Source organism: Corapipo altera, unplaced genomic scaffold (assembly GCF_003945725.1).
Source record: "Corapipo altera isolate COAL_440 unplaced genomic scaffold, ASM394572v1 2b, whole genome shotgun sequence".
Lineage (NCBI taxonomy): Eukaryota > Metazoa > Chordata > Aves > Passeriformes > Pipridae > Corapipo > Corapipo altera.
Window position 1 is genome coordinate 23,757,628 of NW_020884874.1, and position 18,207 is coordinate 23,775,834.

Genomic DNA, 18,207 nt, shown 5'->3' on the forward strand with positions numbered 1-18,207 from the left:
TATCAAAATGGCACAGCCAGCTTGAAACTTTCATTCTTCTGCGATAATTCTGTGTTACTTTATTTAAATGTAGCATCCAAAATTATTGATTGAAACACGTGAAAAATACTATTCTCCATTTTCCATCCAGTTTATGCTTCCCTTTGCTGTTTCCTCACTTCTTTAGGAACTGCTAGATAGTTCCTTTTATTGAGGAGGAAAAAAAAAAAAACAACAACAAACAAATGGTTAAGCTACAGGAGAAAGGCAAATAACTTAAAAAAATATTTACTCTGCAACATACTACTTCAGAGATGCTGTTTAAGAAATCTTAAGAAAAAATAACCTGCCTCTAAAAAAAAAAAAAGGTTTCCTCATAACTTATCAGACCTTTTTCAAATAACAAAGGTATGCAGCCTCTGCACTCAACACTCCTGTTCAACTCTCAAAAGTATTAGCAATTAACTCTTCCTGAAGTCTTTAACCCACCAGACTAATACTAATTATGTATTCTTCCTGGTCAAAGGACCAATAACTTAAAGCCACCCACTGACAGATTCAGGTCTTCTCAACATCTGAGGTAAAATGGATAAAATACTTTCTCCTTATCCTGCGTGAAGGCCATTGACATGATGAACCAACTTTTGATGGGCATGATTTATCCTGGGACCTAAGACAGAGAAAGTTAGTACTCAGCTCTTGCAGTTTACGTGCCATTCTTAGGCAGAATCAAGCAAGAACTACATGGAAGAAGTACTTGATAAGCTCTGCTTACAGAGCTGGATAGATACCTATCAATATAACTCACACTGCCTCTTACAAAGCCCCACCATATTCAAATGTGAAAGATGGTGTGCCATATTTCATAATCCAGATCGCATTACTGTGACTTATACATTACTATGACTGGTATACTCTACAGTAATACTCTCAAATAGCAACCATTCTTCTCTTTGATGTGTAAATATGGCAGTATTTCACTAAGTAAACCACTTCTGCCAGGCACACAGCTCCTGTATTCCCACTACCTAATATGGTTAAATTACAAAAGCAGTAACAGCAACTGCCCCTGCTTTGGACCCAAAAATGATGAGCAGAGGGACATGTAAAACTGTACTCACTACTTTCACTTCTGCTTAAATCCAATTCACCTTAATTCTTTTAAAAACAAGCATCTAAATAAACAAATAAAAAAAGAAGTTCGGCAAAATGCTCAACAATAAATGTCCCACTTTAAAAATGTTACATGTCCTGCTTAGTTACAAACACACAGACCAGTGCCATAAGTTTGCTCACACAACTGAGTAGAGCCAATAGTATTAGAAATAGTTAAAAGTCAAAAAAGAATAGCCTTGTAGGGTGCCACCACATAAACTAAACACGATATACTGCCAAACACTCAAGTAGACACATGTACCATTATTCAGCAAGGACCACATGAATGCATATGGCTCTCTGTTTTGTCTTCATAGTAACAAGAAGGTTTGTAAACAGACCTCACATATGAGGCAATCTAGTCACTTGAGAATCTAAAAATCTGCCTTTATAAAGAAGCATTCTGCACTGTTGCCACACAATTGCACTTAGATACACAGTTAAGAGTCCTCTACATTTGTGCTTTGGGACAAGTGCTGCTCAATTTTATTCTAATCCACAGCAGTGAGGTTTTAACCTGTCACCTCAGCCAGGATGTATGTAACTGCTCTGCCCAATAGCCATTGGAAAATAATATCAACACGAGAGACTATAAAACATTAAAAACGTGGATTATTCGATCAAAAAAATTAACGACACGCTGACTTCGTATCATACCACTGCTGCCTTTGCACAACTGAAAACCACAGTAATCTTAAATGCATTTACAGACGACAGTAGAAACTTCATAAAACTCACATGGAAAAACCCTCTCAGCCTATTCTACAATACTAATTTTTTTCAAAACATGAGACAAAGCAAAAAAAAAAAAACAAATGAAGAAAGTTTCAGATAATCCATACCTGAAGTTTCAGAAGTATCTCCTGACTGGAAGGATACGGAAAGATTTAATATCTAACTGTAAATATATATTACCCCCAGGATACACTGCATCTATCTAAATATGTCCACATGGTGCAAACCTAAGAGGCAGAGACTCTCCTATCTTTAAAGAACAGATGTACTTTTTTAGCATGTCTGCATATCATTTTCACTATCAAAATATTGAGGATTCTGTACCACATCCTGATAACCTGAGGATCACATTCCTCTGGCAGTCAGTGGTAATCCACAACAACAGAATTTAAAACTGGGCCCGCTGAATTTGTACCTCGTTAGACCAGTAGTTCTTTTAATTTAGTAATTACTATAATTACCCGGTGTCCCCAGAACTCCTGATGATGATGACCGAAGCTCTCTTGAGCTGAGAGCTGCATGAACACACGCCTCCACTCGCAGCTCCAGGGAGCAGAGAAGCACAGACCTACACAGTAATGCTTCTCTTTTGCCACCCTGACCACTTCATTTACTTCTTTCGTAATAATTCTTAGTATAAACTCATTAGAAGGAAGAAAGACTGTAAAACCCTTGAATAAGTAAGCATAAAATGCTTTATGCCTCCTCTATTATTTAATAATCTACAAAAACAGAGAGGTTTTATATTAAAGTTGGCTTCATTTAAAAATGAGAGAAGGAAAAATATTTAGCTAAATATTTCTGCTGAAACTCATTAGTATTTCTATTGGTTTAATTTAAAAAGGTATTTAAGAATTACTGTCTAAAAAACCTCCTACTCTTTAATGTTTGAGTAGAAGTTTCATTTCTGCATCTACCACGTAAAAAAAAAAAAAAAAAAAAAACCAAACCAAAAACACCTGGGAAAAAAAAAAAAGTTTGACCATTAGTGCCAACTAATAAGAAAAACAGAACCCTTTTCCGGGAAATTAAACTCTGATGAGTTTTATCGTTGTGCCGGGGCGAGCCCCGGCCGCCTGCCCACGGAGACAAGGCGTGCTGGCCAGCGGCCGGCCGGGACCCGCGGGGCCTCCCGCCGGCTTCCCCACCCGCGGGCCGGAGCTCCTCGGGGCACCCACCACCTGGAGCACAGACATCATTACGCTCCTTCCCTGCCGCTCCCTCACGCGGGGGAAGGCCGTGCCGCAAGCCAGCCCCCGACAGGAAGGTCGGAACGGGCTACGGGGCATCACCCGGGATAACCCGGGGCTTTCCCCCCGCCCCCCCCCCCGCGCCGCTTGACCCCGACGGCGGGGACACGGCGGGGCCGCGGCGGGGTAGCCCTTCGCCCCTGCCCGCCTCCCGGCGCGGAGCCGGCGTGCGGCGGTGTATCCTATGCGATATCCTATGCGACAGGCGCGGACGTGCCGCTTACATAATCCCCGCCGGCCGCACACGTACCCCGCATTACATAAGGGATCGTGCCCCCGCCGGCCCCCGCGGCAGCCCCGCCGCCGGGCGGGGGGACAGAGGGAGGGAGGGACCCGGCGGTGGCCCCGGCCAAGCCCCTCGTTAACCCCCTTCCTGTGGCGTTTACACGTCATGGAACATTCCCGGAACGGGCCAACGTCCCACCCACTTCAGGGAACAGTCACCGCGGCGCAGCGCGCACACGCACTCACACACACGCACCCCCGGCGCGGTGCCGGGGCTCCCCACACACACGCACGCCCCCCGTGTCCGGCGCCCCCCGCGGGGACGCGCTGGCAGCCAGAGCCAGACCCCCTCCCTCCGCTCCCTCCGGCGCCCTGCCCGCCACCGCCGTGCCGGGTGGCCCCGGGCGGCCCCCCCCGCATGGAGCCCCCCCGCCTCCCGCTCCCGGGGCGCCAGAGGCCGCGGAGAGAGCCCCGCCGGGGCGGCCCCCCCCGCGGGCGCCTCTCCCCGGCGGTGACCATGCCCATTCCCCGCCGCAGGAGGGGATTACGCAAGGCAGCCTGCTCCTCATCTGCATACACTTACAAGCCGGGTATTCCCCACATTTCCTAACGGCGTGTCACCGACAAAGGCCTGTCCCCGCTGCGTCCCCCTCCTGCGCCGGCTCAGCGGGAAGGGCCGCCGGCCGTGGTGCCCCGGGGACGGTGCCGGTGCCTGCCAGCGCCCAGAGCCGCCACCACAGAGGTGACTTACCGGTCCGGCGGTTTTACAGACTCACCGGCTTCCCCGGCCGCCTTGCCCTCCATTTACCCCCGCGGCCCCGGGCGTCCAGGGCGGCGCTCAGAGCGCCGGCCACAGACCCCGCGGCTCAGCCAAGCGCACTCTCTGCCGCGGCCCGACCCCCAGCCCCGCGGCGCCCCGCACCCGAGACAGGCAGCCGCCGGAGTGCCCCCCGCCGCCGGCAGCCGCCCCGCAACCACACCGGCTGTCAGCTGGTGCCAGTGACAGGGGACGACCGGCGGGCAGGGAGGAGGAGGTGCCCGCGGCAGCCGCTGCTGCTCACCTGGGAAGTCACCGAGGAGGAAGGAGGGAAGCCCTCCCGGTGCCCTTGTTGTTGTTGTTGCTGCTGCTGCTGCTGATCCCGCCGGGCGCTCGTGTTGCTCCTTTGCTGAGGGCTCGCCCGGAGTGAGGCGGCTCGCGGTGCTTCTTTATATATAAAGACAGACAAGAAATATTCCAACGGCCAAGGGGCGCCCGCTTCACGCGTTTATCTTAAGGCAGGTCATTCCTCTCCCTCTTTTTGGAAAGGCTCATCACCATCTCTCTTGACAGTGGCGGAGGGGCTGGTGTTGCACGGGGGAGAGGCGGAGGCCCGGGAGCCGCAGCCCGCCCTGGCCGCGGCGGGAGGGAGCGCTCCGCGCTGCAGGCGGCTCCGCTGGGCTATTCCTGGCACCACTTCCCAGAACAGAAGTTACAGGGCGGCGAGCGCGGAGCGAGCGCGGGGAGCGCGCCTCCCGTGACGTCACCGGGTCCCCCCGCGCGCCGGCGGGGAGCGATCCCGGAGCGGGTGGTGGGCGCTGCCCGCCCCTGTGCCCGTGCCCGGGGCAGAGAGGGGCCGGGAGCACCGCACGCCCGGGCAGGGCACGGAGGCAGGAGGCAGGGCCTCGGAGGGCGAAGCCGCGGCCTCCCCCCGCCGGCGGAGATCGCCGCTTCCCTCCCCCTCCCCCTCCCCGCCGAGGGAACTCCCAGGAGAGCCAGTCCCGGCTTGCCGTGCGCAAGCCGCGCGTCCTCCCGGCCTGAGAATTTCCTCCGAGGACGCGGGATCCTCCTGCCCCCTCCCCTCCCTCCGCTTCCTTTTGCTCCCTCCCCCAGCCCCTCCGCCCCCTCGCTCTCGCCTGGCCAGGATCACGTTATCTGTCAGGGAGAACAATACACCGCCGGGGCTCCCCGTGCCCGCCGCCGGCCCCGGCTGTACAGCTGAACCGGGGTCTCCCGCGGGCGGGGACCACTCCGACCCTCGCTCACCCCTTTTAGCACATGGCCCCGGAGCAGGGGGCGCGCAGCGGACGGGCCCGGCGGGGCTCGCTGCCGCCCCGGAGGGCAGGGAGCCCTCCCGCCGCCCCGGGCTGTGCCGCAGACACATGCATGTATTGCAACACGCGCTCGCCGCCGGCGCCGCGGCCGAGCCGAGCGGAGCCGAGCATAGGGAGCGCAGCGCCTTCCCCGGGAGTGACCGCGCCGCCGGGAAGGCGGGCGGGGGCGAAGGGCGGCCGCGGCCCCGCGCCGGGTAACGGGGATCCCGCGTCCCCCGCCGCCGCTCACAGGGCCGCTCACGGCCAATGGGGGCCGGGCCCGTACCGCCCGGCAGCGGCGGGCGGGGCTCGGTCGGGCCGGGCCCGGGGCCGGTGGCGCTCTCCCGCAGCAGCCGCCAGCCCCGGAGCCTCCCCCCACACCCCGGGACAGAGGCGCTGCAGGGGAAATACCCTCCTGGCGGGCCGAGGCGAGGCGGTGCTTGCGCTTCCTGGGAGCATCCCACCGCCCTCCCGCGGTGGTCGGGAACCCACCACCGGTGGTCGGAGCTGTCGCTCAAGCAGGACCCGACTCAGGTCCCGCATCGACACACGCCATAGGTCCTGCCGCTGACACCAGCTTTGAGTTAGTTAAACCTGGGCGCGGTTACGGGGAACAGAGTTTGTATTCCTGAGATTTGCCCCTGCTGCTCGGAGGGTGAAGCCCAACCGGCTGGTTCCCTCTCCCGGCCGCTCCGGCAGCGCGGGGGTCCCTTCCCTGGCCTCACCTTGTTTGGCTTTGCCATGGCACCGGCGCCCGTTCGGTTTTTGATAGCAGATTTTCACTTAATTTTCAGAGCAAAATAATTTTCTTTTGAGGAAGCCGTACAGCCGCACTTGCAGGCTACCGTAAGTTGATTCAAAGGGATGCCAACTCGCAGCGCTGTCACTGTGACACTGGAAGTCATACTGGCACCTGAGATTATTCCTTTTACTGACGTTAAGAAAAAAATCAGCCTCGTGAATGAAAAGGAATAAGTTTACACATAAATCCTGAAAGCACTGGATCTTCTGACTGATGCCAGGGCAAATAAAATCATAATTTCATAATTTTAGTAGCTAAGAATTTTAAGTTGTTGCTGTAGCTTTTAGGGACTAATAACAATTCAGTGCTCAGAGTTGGCAATACAGAGACATAGAATCTATTAATAAAAATCCTGTCATCCTACTGTGATCCTTGGTACCTTGCTGACTTTGGTGGCCTCTGAGTCAGGCTCACAGTGCTTCATTGTGCTCAATCCAGGAGAGTCCTGCAGTCCTCAAGTGATAGGAGCATAAGTATCTCATCAGATCATAATTTTATGATAAATTATGACTTCTGCTACAAAGAAGGCTTGCTCCTGCAAGAATGTTCAATACTAAGAGGACTGAACAAAGAGTTTCTTGCTCCTTTTTGAGTCTGTGAGCATGTCTGTCTTTGTCTTCCTGATTTCAGTATGATATGTGATACTGTCATTCCTGACACTGAGTATTGTTTGGCTGAAAGTATTCTGTCTGAGCAAACATACTGACTTTGGGCTTGTGATCTTTATTTGATGTCATGTCAGAATAAGTCAGTGGGAGATGGGAGTGCTTAGGATTTGTTTTAAATTGAGGTTTTCCCATCCTGTTGCTTTCCACAACAGCTGCATTTACCTCTGCCCCAAAATGATGGCTGCCAGTATCTTCCCCTCTGGGAGGCTGCAGACTCCTGACCAGCACCTTTGACTTCTTGCTGCATGCCCAGCATTCTCAGCTTTTCTCCTCCCTCTTGCAAGACTTCGGAAGTTCATTTTTATTGTCACAGAGACCAGCCCACAGAAGGTACCACAACAAGGTTCAGTGTTCAAAATAAGTTTATTGATAGTCATTCTCAAAGCAAAGTAAAAAAATGTTTCTCCATAAGGCTTTTCAAAACAAGAGTCTTTTTCCAATTATGTTGGCTATCTCAAGAAGTTGTACTATGTGTCCTTTCCCACATTCTCTTAGTATTGCAGCATCTGAGACACAGCCATTTCCTTCATTGTGGCTGTACAAGGGATATGCCAGAGCTACTTTGGTGTTTCCAGGGAAAAGAATGAAGCTACATGTGTGCTCAGAAACCCTGACTGTTCTACAAAATTGGTTTGACTTAAGCCCCAGAGCAAGTTTTGAAAAGCTGCACAACTTGCAGCTGCAAGGGTCCTTCGCTTGGAGTAGATGCTACCAGCCAAAGAGGCAGGAAAGTCTTTGCATGGCTCTGTCAGCCCACTCCCCCTTTGTGCACAGTTGTAGGGGAATGGGTGTAACTGAGTAAACTGACCTTCATCCCTGACCGCGCCTCTTTCCCCTCCCACAGGGAGCATGAGGTAGAAGCACTGTCCCTCAGAGGGACTGCAGCTGGGGCGCCTGGGTAGTTTTCCTCCCAAACTCCTGCCAGTGACTCCCCAGAGAAGCAGTAGACATCTGAATCACTTTCTCTCGCCTACTCGTGGCAACGACATAATAATGATATCCGTGCATCATACCATCCTATCATTTCCCTCTAGATTTATTTTTTTTAACATTTACATCCAAGCATTTAATAAAACTATCACTCTAACATATTAGGAAGAGAACTAAGGGAGTTCTCAGATGTGAGATTTACAGCTGTTATTTAAATACAGATTTTGCAGACTCATCAGAAAAAAAAAAGTCATTCTTGCTGCTTGGAAAGCACCTCGGCCATCACAGCTGCTGCTCACAGCAAACACAGTACAGAATGATAATATTCAGCAATCATGTTCACAGATTATTAAGCACTATAAATTATTCTGAAAACTTGGTTTGATCTCAGAACATACAGAATCCATCGGTTTTGTAAACTGTGCTGCTCCCAAAGTAGATAATAGAAAGCATTACATAATTTTTCTACAATAGAGCAGTTGAATTGAAATGTTAAACAACCATTCCTAAAATAACTACGAATTTTAAAGCAATTCATCCTTTCTTTCGTGGGAAAAAATTACTTTGTCCCCAAACCTGTACCCATAAGCTCTTTACTATTCTTCACAAACTTGTTACAGATAGAGCTGCAACAAGAGACAATTCCTTTATATAAGGCATTGATACTATCTATCGATTTCAGTGAGAGCAGCATAAAGCAAAATGGACCAAATGCATCCAATTTTCTTAAAGTCTCAGAGGGTAGGAGCACATAACAAAATCAGTGGTGTTGTTTTGCTGTTTAGATCCTCTTTCTTAAGGTTTGAGTAAGTGAGAAAATCTATGGGAAACTGTTTGGGAATGGCTTTCTTCATAAATAAACAAATACAAATAGTTTGCTATCAATGTTGCTTAAAACACATTGTGCTTATTTATGTAGGAGCTTCTTCCCATGTTCCTTCTGTCATTTTTCCGATTGCCTGGACTGTAATGTCTCTCGCTGCCTTTGCCCTTTCTGCCCCCACCACTGCCTTTTCTAACTCCCTCGTTACATTCAGCGCTCTTTGTGCTTACTAATAAAACTTCAAGATACTCGGGGCTGGCTTTCCAAGTTGGAAGAGCACTGTCCTCCTCTTTGGAAGACCTGCTCTTTCTCCTTTCATCAGTGAGAGAATGGACCTGAGCTGGGTGCTGGGTGATGAACAGCCAGCGAAGGTGAGGGTCCAGACCACCAGCCCTTCCTCAGGGACTCATGGAGAGCCTGAGGGGGCAGACCCAGTGGCTCTGGGGCTGGGAAGGAGCATGAGAAGGGAAACCAACATGGATCAAAATAGTTGGCTAGAGTCCTGAAAGGGCCGTATTTGTCTCCTGCTTTATTTTGGATGTCAAATGCATCGCGAAATCCACTTGAAGAGTAGTATTAATTCAGGTAACTGATTTTATTTTGAGAGATACCTACCTTCTACTGACCATCTCAAGCTCTTCTTCTCAGAGATAACTAGCAGCTATGAGTTTCACATATCATTTAATCATTTGATACCATAAAATATATTTTCAGCCACAGCATTCTGCTTTCCCATTTGTACACATTGCTTTCATTTTGCTCAAGTGCCATCTTATCATATGAGAAAAGAGAAAAAGACATTGCCAGTTCACCCTCTGAACACCTCTTCCTATGTGTTCCTTGAATCCAGGCTGCTCTATCTTGTTTGTCTACTCTCCTACGTAAACAAGGGTAATCTTTCCTCATAGGGGAGTGTGCCCGTGACTCCTCCGCACAACACAAAGGAGTCACAGTGAAGCACTTCTTTATCCACAACAGCTTCAAGCTCATACAATATCAAATGGTGTGAAGGAGTAAGGAGCCAAGGTGGTTAACTTGAGCAATCCTGTGTGTAAATAACTCTGGCAGAGGGCCCAAAGAAAGGGGAGTACTATTTGCCTGGTAATGAACAAATGGCTGTATTTCCTGAAGGAAAAATATTTTTTCTACTATAGTGAGCTTTCCTTCAAAAAAGAAAAAAGAAAAAAAAAAAAGAAGAAAGTGATTTTCTCTACATAAAGTATTTCCAGATGCAGAACTAACATGCTGTGTGCATCAACAGCTTGATAATAACATGTCGTCACTTGGCCTTGAAAGGGGCAGGAAAATGAAAAAGGCAGAATTTTCTGAAATTATGCCCTTTCATGGGAACATTTTTTAAAGCCCATGAATCCTGGGAAAATATTTTTAAATAAAATTTGATTATTTTTACTCTTTTCCACAGATAATTAGCTAGCCAAATAGGAAAATCTACAATGTCAACCAGAAACTCAGTCAAGGGATTATGTGCACTTCTTATGTGAGACAAATAAACCCTGTAAGTGCTGTAGCCAGATTCTCTTTTTTGATATCACAACCAAATTAAGTTTTTGAAACACTCTTAAGCACTTGGAAAGAATATTTGCCTTGTTACAAGTGGGACATGTTACCAGGCACTGCTTATTTCTCTTCAAATAAAAAGTATTAGCTCCTATGTATTTTGTATACTGTACTTGGTTCTCCCCCCACCTTGCCCCATTTTTTCTAGGAAAAACTTAAGTAAGAGCCTGCCAAAGGCATGGCATGATTTAGCAACTTCGGAGTTATATATAACCTGAACAATTAATTGACTTAATTTCCTAAAAGCTTACCTATTTATATTCCCATTTGACCTGGTAGCCTTTCATTTAGCACTCTTCTCAAATAGGCAACTTTAAATTTTGCGTCATCTTCCAATTCAAAGAAACCTCTAGTGCTTCATGCATAGAGAATTTCATGTATGGCCTGGAGAGAACAGAGGGGCAGACCACTCTTAGTAGTTAGTAGTGACAACTTGAAAACAGAGTAAAAAAAGATTGACATCTCAAAATGGCAGGGAGCTCTTTGGATAAGAAAAATGGTATTAACTAAGTTGCAGCTACCTAGAACTTAACCATATCATCCTATCTCCTTTAATCTTCTGGTACATGTCATGGGAACCTTCCTAACCACATTGGTTGCCCTCCTGGTTTTGCATCTCTGGAATCTTCCCACAGGCAAGAGCCCCAAACGTTCTGCAAATACCCTCCTTCACAATTGATTGAGAGGGAAGTGTGCCACCTACTGAAGGGCCTCCGCCACTATCTATATGTCTTGGACTTAATCTTAAATTCTTCCCCATTTCTGAACTTTTCAGGCCATCACACTACTGATTTGAATTGGAAATTAGTCTTTGGTTTAGGAAAGTTTGTAAACTCAGCAACTGGAAGGTCATGAATATGGACGTGAGCAAATGTAATCCAGGCTGGTTTCATCTAATTCATGTGTAAAAAGCATAATCTCATAATTCTGTCTGAAAGCAAGTATGTGTTACCCCTACATTACTACTTTTTGCCAGACATAGAATAAATATCAAGAATTATCTCTATAACTGTACGAAAAATTAGATTTGAGGATGATCAGTAAAACACATGGATGTGTTTGCAATACTGCCATACACGGTATTTGCAGTTTAGGTATTAGTTAGGCATTTTTAACAAATGAGTGAACAACTTTACTGCCAGGTAGTAGTTGCCTCTGATGGTGCGCTTTGTTCAGTTAATCATTCAGTTGAACAAGCTCAAAGGAAACTTTACACAGTTGTCATAACATGTTTGACACACCTAGAGAGTCCTTTGGTTACCTGTGTCTCATGCCACTGAGTTATTCATGCACAGTAATACATCGTTTTGGCTACCAAAAAAGTTGAAACAGATGTCAATGTTGTTTCAACTGTTGTAATAGTGGATCATAAATAAATATTTTAAGACCAATTGCTTTTATTAATATCCGTGGAACTGCTTAACTGAAAAAATTTTACATTTGAGGCTCATCAGAGCCTTTCACTTTGGAGTCAGTGATTTAAATTCTGTTATGTACATTAGAGTAGATGATCAAAATGTCTAAAATTGTGATTCACTGAAATTAACAGATAATATATGTCTTTAAAGCTTATCACATTTCTGTGTCGGACGTAGTTTTTCCTAAGAAATATTGTTCTCAAAAATTCTCCTTTAATAATTTCATCAAAACTCCTGCCGGAATGTAAAGAAATAAAATAATGTGATTTAGAATAAACATCTTAATGGATTTATAGTTTGAAAATGTGTATAATAAAAGTTGGAAGTGTTTCTACCAGTTTTGTCACAGTCTTAACCAACCTGTCATAAAGTATATTAAAATCTCTGCAACACCTGAAACTGTACCATTCAAGGTTTCACATGTGTAGGACATAGAAGGGAAATAAAATTCATTGTCAGCAAGCACAAAACAGGCAGAAATCTAACTCTAAACTCACCATCATAGCCATGGAGTCTATACTAGCTATCACCAAGCAAAAAAAGTTTTGGAAGTCACTGTGGACAGTCCTGCAAAACTATCAACCCAGTGTTCAGTGGTGTCCATGAGAGAGCCATTACTGGAAGTAATTCAGAAACTAAAAGGATAAAAAGGTTTAAGAGATGTATAGATCTAGGGTGGCACATAACAAAAACTCTTCTATCATTTTCTGTCCACTGTCTCCCAATGGGACTGCTCAGCTGCCTAAATCCTGGAGCAGGCAGGGTGCAAGCCAACAGTGGCTGCCATGGTGGCAGCCCTTGGGCAGAGGGTTTCTCCTGTCTGCAAACTCCAACTCAAGCTCCCTGCCCTTCACCCTTCAAGGCTGCCACAGCTCTCAGGCACAGGACAGGTTTTGTGGATTACAAAAGGTAGACATCGCTTTAGTAGTATCTATTAAAGTATTAATCATGATGAGAGGGTGAGACAGAAGTGAACACTCACTTTGATATTCTCAAAATCTGAAAAGTAATAGGGTGCCATGCCCCACTCCCTTCAAGAAAATGACCAAGTTTAGCATATTTAAAACAGGCAAAAAGAACCACTTCCTGACAGAGCACAGTTAAAACGTAGACTTTGGGTAGAAGAACATTGGGGGGTGCCAAAGTATGAACGTCTTGAAAACAAGATTCACCTCTCATTAGCTGTGAGATAGTCCATTACTGGCAATTAAAACAACAGCCCATATGCATGCAGACGCTATGGGCTTAGCCCCTAAACATCTCAACAGCTGGCAGGAGTGGGTGTATCATGGAAAAAGTATAGGAGACAAAGGAAAGTAATTCTTTCCTTAAGCAATGTAACTGGCCAAACTTTGAGGACAACAAATTACTTGGAGTTTTCATCTGGCTGCAGTAGTGGCAGCTCTTATCTTCCTACCAGTTTATGGCGGGGGTTTTTTTAGTCACAGTTGGCCTCTATTTTGTGTGACTTTTTTTGGAGTTTTTTAATTATTTTCACTTTCAAAGATTACATGGAGAAGCATTCAATGAAAATTTCAGTTCATCCTTGAACTGTTTTCTTCTTCATAACGGAAGAGACATTTCAAAGCATGTTATATTTTCTGCTTTAAAAACAGAAATGCTTTAAAAGATCTCCAAGAGGATACTGATTGTACATGATGTAACCAGTTCTAATAGCTAAAATATCAATATAAACTCTATTTTCTGAATACCATGAGTTTGCAAATGTGAAATACCCACGCAGCAAAGTTTGTATTATCTGAGTTTTTGAACTTATAACATTTTTCAGCCACTGGCAGTCCAATTAGTTGTTTAGCATATGCTTTGCATTTCAGAATCGATATACCATTCATCTGTAATGAAGAGATATGAAGGGGATATGAGTCATTAATCATATTCAGGAAACAGGTTTCTGAAAAATTAATACATGACCAGTTGCCAGTAAGTAGCCATCTGCTACATATATGAAAAAAAGTATGTTATAAAGCTACATATTGTAATGTCTTCTAATGTTACAATTGTAAACTGTAATGGAAACAATGTTTCTCTAATGGAATATTTAATATCACTTAAGACCCACTATAGGCTGCACATTGATCCTGATCAATGGGAGCTGGGTAAAATTGCAGAGTCAGTACAGTAGAGTCAAGTCTGAAGTCAAGCTGGTATGTAAAGCCATACTTACTGTTAAATGCAGGAATAAACCTAGTGATTTCAGTGATGTTCTCTTGGGTTTAAAGTTAAACAAATGCTTAAGTGTTCTAGACTTTACAATGCTGTGCCCTCCATCCTTACTCATAGACAGTGACATTTCTTGCACACCTCTAGGAGAATAAGTAGAATTTGTCTCAAATCAGTACCCTCATAAAACACTTCCCCATTTCCAATGACTATTAGTACACATGTACATGGTTTTCTTACTTTTTGAGTATATGTTTAAGAAGCATATTTACCCTAAGACTAAAAATGGAAATTGCCGGTGCAATTACAATGTTTTGTCAAGGAAGGAGCAAGAAGCCTGGGGACAGTCTGTTGGTGAATACCAACATGTATAAAAAGAGATTCACTCCTGGGCTTACAGCATGGCCATCTGTGTTCCTGGCTCAAGGTCCCCAGACTGTTGAAAGGACTAAAAGCAAATTAAAAGTTCTGTGGCATCTTCATTTAAACTGTAATTAAACAAAATCACTGAAATCAACTTGACAGATTGGCCAGTCCCCCATGCTAATCACCCATTATCATCCCATCAGGACTTCAGAGACTGATAGGCATTACCCATTTAGTTAAATATAACAAGATATTGCCTTCATAGTCTGTACCATTCAAGATACCACAACTGAAGAAGAACATTTGTGGAATGCCTGACAAACATGTAAGTCCTAAGAAAACAGAAAGTTTCGAGTTTAGCTTCAGTGAAGTGCTGTTAGTGCAATCATGAATAAAATCTTCTGGTTAAGGAAATAGTTGGGGCCAACAAATCAGGTAGCTGATTAAACTTGTCTACAGTTTGGAATCTTTAATTACACTGTCTTGGACTTCTAGTTGACTTACAGTGCAATTATTATGAGCTTTATTTTTACCCCTTTTCTGCCTCACCAAGGCAGACAGGTCAGCAATTAGAAATGGTGCAGAACAAGATTTTCCCTCCATCCCATATGTTCTGATAACAGAACAGGCTGGTAGAGAAATCTGAATCCAGACTCATTTAAAGATATTTAGGCTTTTTAATTAGGTTCCTATTACTTTTCCGCCAGACTTGTACACACAGAAGACAACAAACCTATAGATATCATAGTCAATGAACCAGGGCCCACTCTAAGTCCCTGAGGACTCGTATCTTTAATGTCTTGCATCTTTAATGCCTTGTATCTTTAATGCCTTCACAAAATAGTGTTCCTGAGAGGAACCACCCTGAGCCCATGCTATTCCCCAGGTGTATCTGGCAGACTGCAGTTTGGCATAAACCAAAACCCTGCCAGGAAACATGTTCACCAGAACAGGCTAACAAGCAGAGAGCTAAAACCATGCCCTGACCCTGTGTTACACATCAAGACAGAGGTAGCCTAGGACAATGACAAGATGTGCAACCAGTAAGTTGAGAGCTAGCTGGCAATGTGTAGAGGGAAATGAAGTACATACTGTCAGGAAGTGAAAAAATAAAGTTACACTGAACAGGAAGGGAAGAGAAGAAATACTGAGAAGGAAATCATCTCAATTTAGGAAGCTCTTAAAAATGTGTTTAAAATTAAAGCATATACTTCAATATTTTCTCCCAATATCCTGTGTGCCTCAAGTTAGGCACATATTCAAGCAGCTTGTTGAGCTGGGGCTCTGCAGTGAAGCTTCACGAGCTGCTTAAAGTGATATAAGTCCATGATGTCACCGAGAGACGTGAGCTTCCCCTTCCCAATGTCCCTAGCCCTGTTGCTCCACCACCACTCCTCTCCTGGCATTAGCACTTGTGTGAGCTGCACCATCAGCAGCACCACCAATGCACTTGCAATGGGGGGTGGAGGACATGAGCAGGAGAGGAGAGGGCAAAACTCGCTTTTTCAGCATATGCAAGTGAGCCGGACACAAGCTGAAGACACTTGCAAATTGCATTCTGTATGTCCTCAGCCACTCCACTCCTCTTTCAGCAAAGCCAAACAGAGATTTCAAACTTATCTTGGATGGGCTGCCTGAGCCTTCAGAACCTTATTCTGAAGTAGTTACATAGGCACCACATCTCTGTGCAGACACGGTGTAAGAAACAGATCCATCTATGTGACTTGATATAAATTAAAAAGTATTAATTTGCATTTTCAGAACAAACATTTCTAAAAATTGTGGATTTTTTTTTTCCCAAAGAAGTGCCTGACAGATGGTTTGAGTGAGGAGTGGTGAGGCACTCAAGCAGTACCAATTTCCTAGTGTTCTGTCAGCTATTTACAGTTTCTGTTGCACACATTAAACACTGAGAGCACTTCTCTTTCATAAACTTCAACTTTACCTTTCAATGTATAAAGAAAAAAGTGTTCAGATGTTCCATATTGATACCACTGTAATGATATTGTTTAAGTTATTCATCTGCATCATTCAATATACAGTGCATATATAGACTAGTTCGTTAGTCAGGAAGAGACAATAAAATAGCACTAACCATTTAAAATCTATTAATCTGGATAGCACCATTAGTGTAAGTAATATTTTATTATTACCAACTTAAATCCATTATAAATATCCTGAGTATCCAATCAGGTTAGTAATAAACTATCTACCCAAATGACTGTACTGCTTGATGGAATGCATTTGGGATTGGTACACAATATTCTGACTTTTAGTGGGCTGTACTGTTATTTATAAGTCTGATAAACTGACGTTTATAACATGTAAAACAGCTTAACATTTTATGAAAGAATAGTTAGAATGTTTTAATAGGCTCTGTGATCAATTTTTTTTTTCTTTTTGGGCTACAAGGTATTTTCTACCATATCACAGCTCCATCAGTCCCTATGAAAGTTAACTACATATTTTTTCCTTCAGATTTTACAGGACTTAAGTTAAAGAACACAATGAACACAAAGCATAAAATATTTGAAAAAAACAGGATGCTAAATGAATATTCCAGATGACAAGACTATCGTGTTATCATTGTTCCCACAGAGTAGGAGCCCTGCTAGTGCTGGCTGAACACAGGTGTGCTAGTCTGTTGGGAGAGACTAGGATTCAGACTGCTTCTCAAAAAAAGACTTTAGCTATTTAGAAGTGACAGAATAAAGTCATAGATTTACTAAGGATAATTTTAAGAAGAAAAGTATTTTTTTAAACTATTTAACAAACCCATGTAACTTTACCTTGCTAAGGACAGAGAGTTTGTCCGTTAACTGACTATTTTAAAAGCCTGCTATTTCTTGTAAGTGCTATGATATGCCAGATATTTTGTATAGGTATATGTAATATATGGTAAAATGTAGGATTCAGCTAAAAGTGAACCCTAAGCTTCCCCAAAAATTTTGCCAGTGGAGTCTGTCTCTTTATTGTGGTTACTCTTCCTATAGTATGTGACTGCTTCTAAAAAGATTATTCTCTCTAGCCTGCTGTAAAAGCAAGAAAGTAGACCTCTTCTACAGATGGGAAGCTGAAGCTAAAAGATTATGGGTTCACTTTGCTTTGGCAGGCAAGAAAATCAGGAAGAGCAGACCACCCTGGTACTTTCTGTGGCCTTTCTTATAGAGTGGATGCAATGTCTTTCTTTTTGGTTCATTTCCACCACACGTTTTGATGGGTTTGTATACAGGACAGCAAGCGGAATCAAGAACTGGATTATATTTATCAGAAGTCAGGTGTCAAAAAATTTCTGTCATTGTCATCAATTGCATCCCATATATATTTTGAGATATACAGATATAAAAATTGTTTCCCAGTGCTATTTCTCATGCAGCAGAGCTAGGCTTTCACAGGGACAAAGGTGGGATATGCTCCTTGAATTTCAGAGATGGGAGATTTCTATCACTGCCCTGGACTTTTTTCATGCCATTGGGAATAAATGTGGTAGGATCAGCAACAAATTTAACTGGGCCTTAGTTTCAGTCTGATACCTTTCTCCATAGGTGAGATTAACAGGCAAGGAAGCAGAACAAATACCCAAGTTCCCAGGATGTCAGGAGTCCACTGGGATAAACTAAGTTGCAGCACTGATGGGCTGGAATGGGAAGGAAGGGACTGTGTTGCTTTCATTTGCCTGCTGCTTCCATTTTTCTGTTATCAGCCACATCTTAGTACTCAGCACAAGTTTTTTCTTAAGGCTGTTGTGATTTTCCCCTGAAGTAAGAGGATATATGACTGGGTCCTTTCTGACGAACTGACAGGGTAATAACTTATATACACAAATCAGATTACTTGACAGTAAAGATACATGGGATGTGTTATTTGAAGGACATGAATTGTTATTTTTCAGTCTGAAATAACTTCGCTCACCTGAATGCAAAAGCCTGCCAAGAAAAGTAGACTGTCACATCTGAATGCAGCTCAGTGTTATAAAGCTGACAAAAAGATACGCCTGGTATTTTAAGCTGGCCTCTTTCTGCTTTTT

At 44.6% G+C, this 18,207-nt stretch overlaps 2 protein-coding genes across 5 annotated transcripts in view; one reads left to right on the forward strand and one right to left on the reverse strand.

The window, feature by feature from the left end:
• Positions 1-4,813, reverse strand: part of HIVEP2 (human immunodeficiency virus type I enhancer binding protein 2) — a 140,055-nt gene extending 135,242 nt beyond the window's left edge. Inside the window, exon 1 of one of the 4 annotated variants that reach the window (XM_027669347.1) lies at positions 4,406-4,813. The gene's annotated coding sequence lies outside the window, so the exon portion shown is untranslated. Of the gene's footprint in view, positions 1-2,330; positions 2,703-3,369; positions 3,474-3,927; positions 4,060-4,405 lie in introns of those variants that run through there. The other 3 variants (XM_027669339.1, XM_027669330.1, XM_027669355.1) reach the window with 3 other exon arrangements.
• LOC113941389 (uncharacterized protein DKFZp434B061-like) lies at positions 2,908-4,862 on the forward strand. Its single transcript, XM_027632548.1, has 3 exons — positions 2,908-3,136; positions 3,553-4,452; positions 4,651-4,862. The coding sequence occupies exons 1-3, from the start codon at positions 2,908-2,910 to the stop codon at positions 4,860-4,862; spliced, it is 1,341 nt and encodes a 446-aa protein (XP_027488349.1).
• Positions 4,863-18,207: the final 13,345 nt, after the last annotated feature.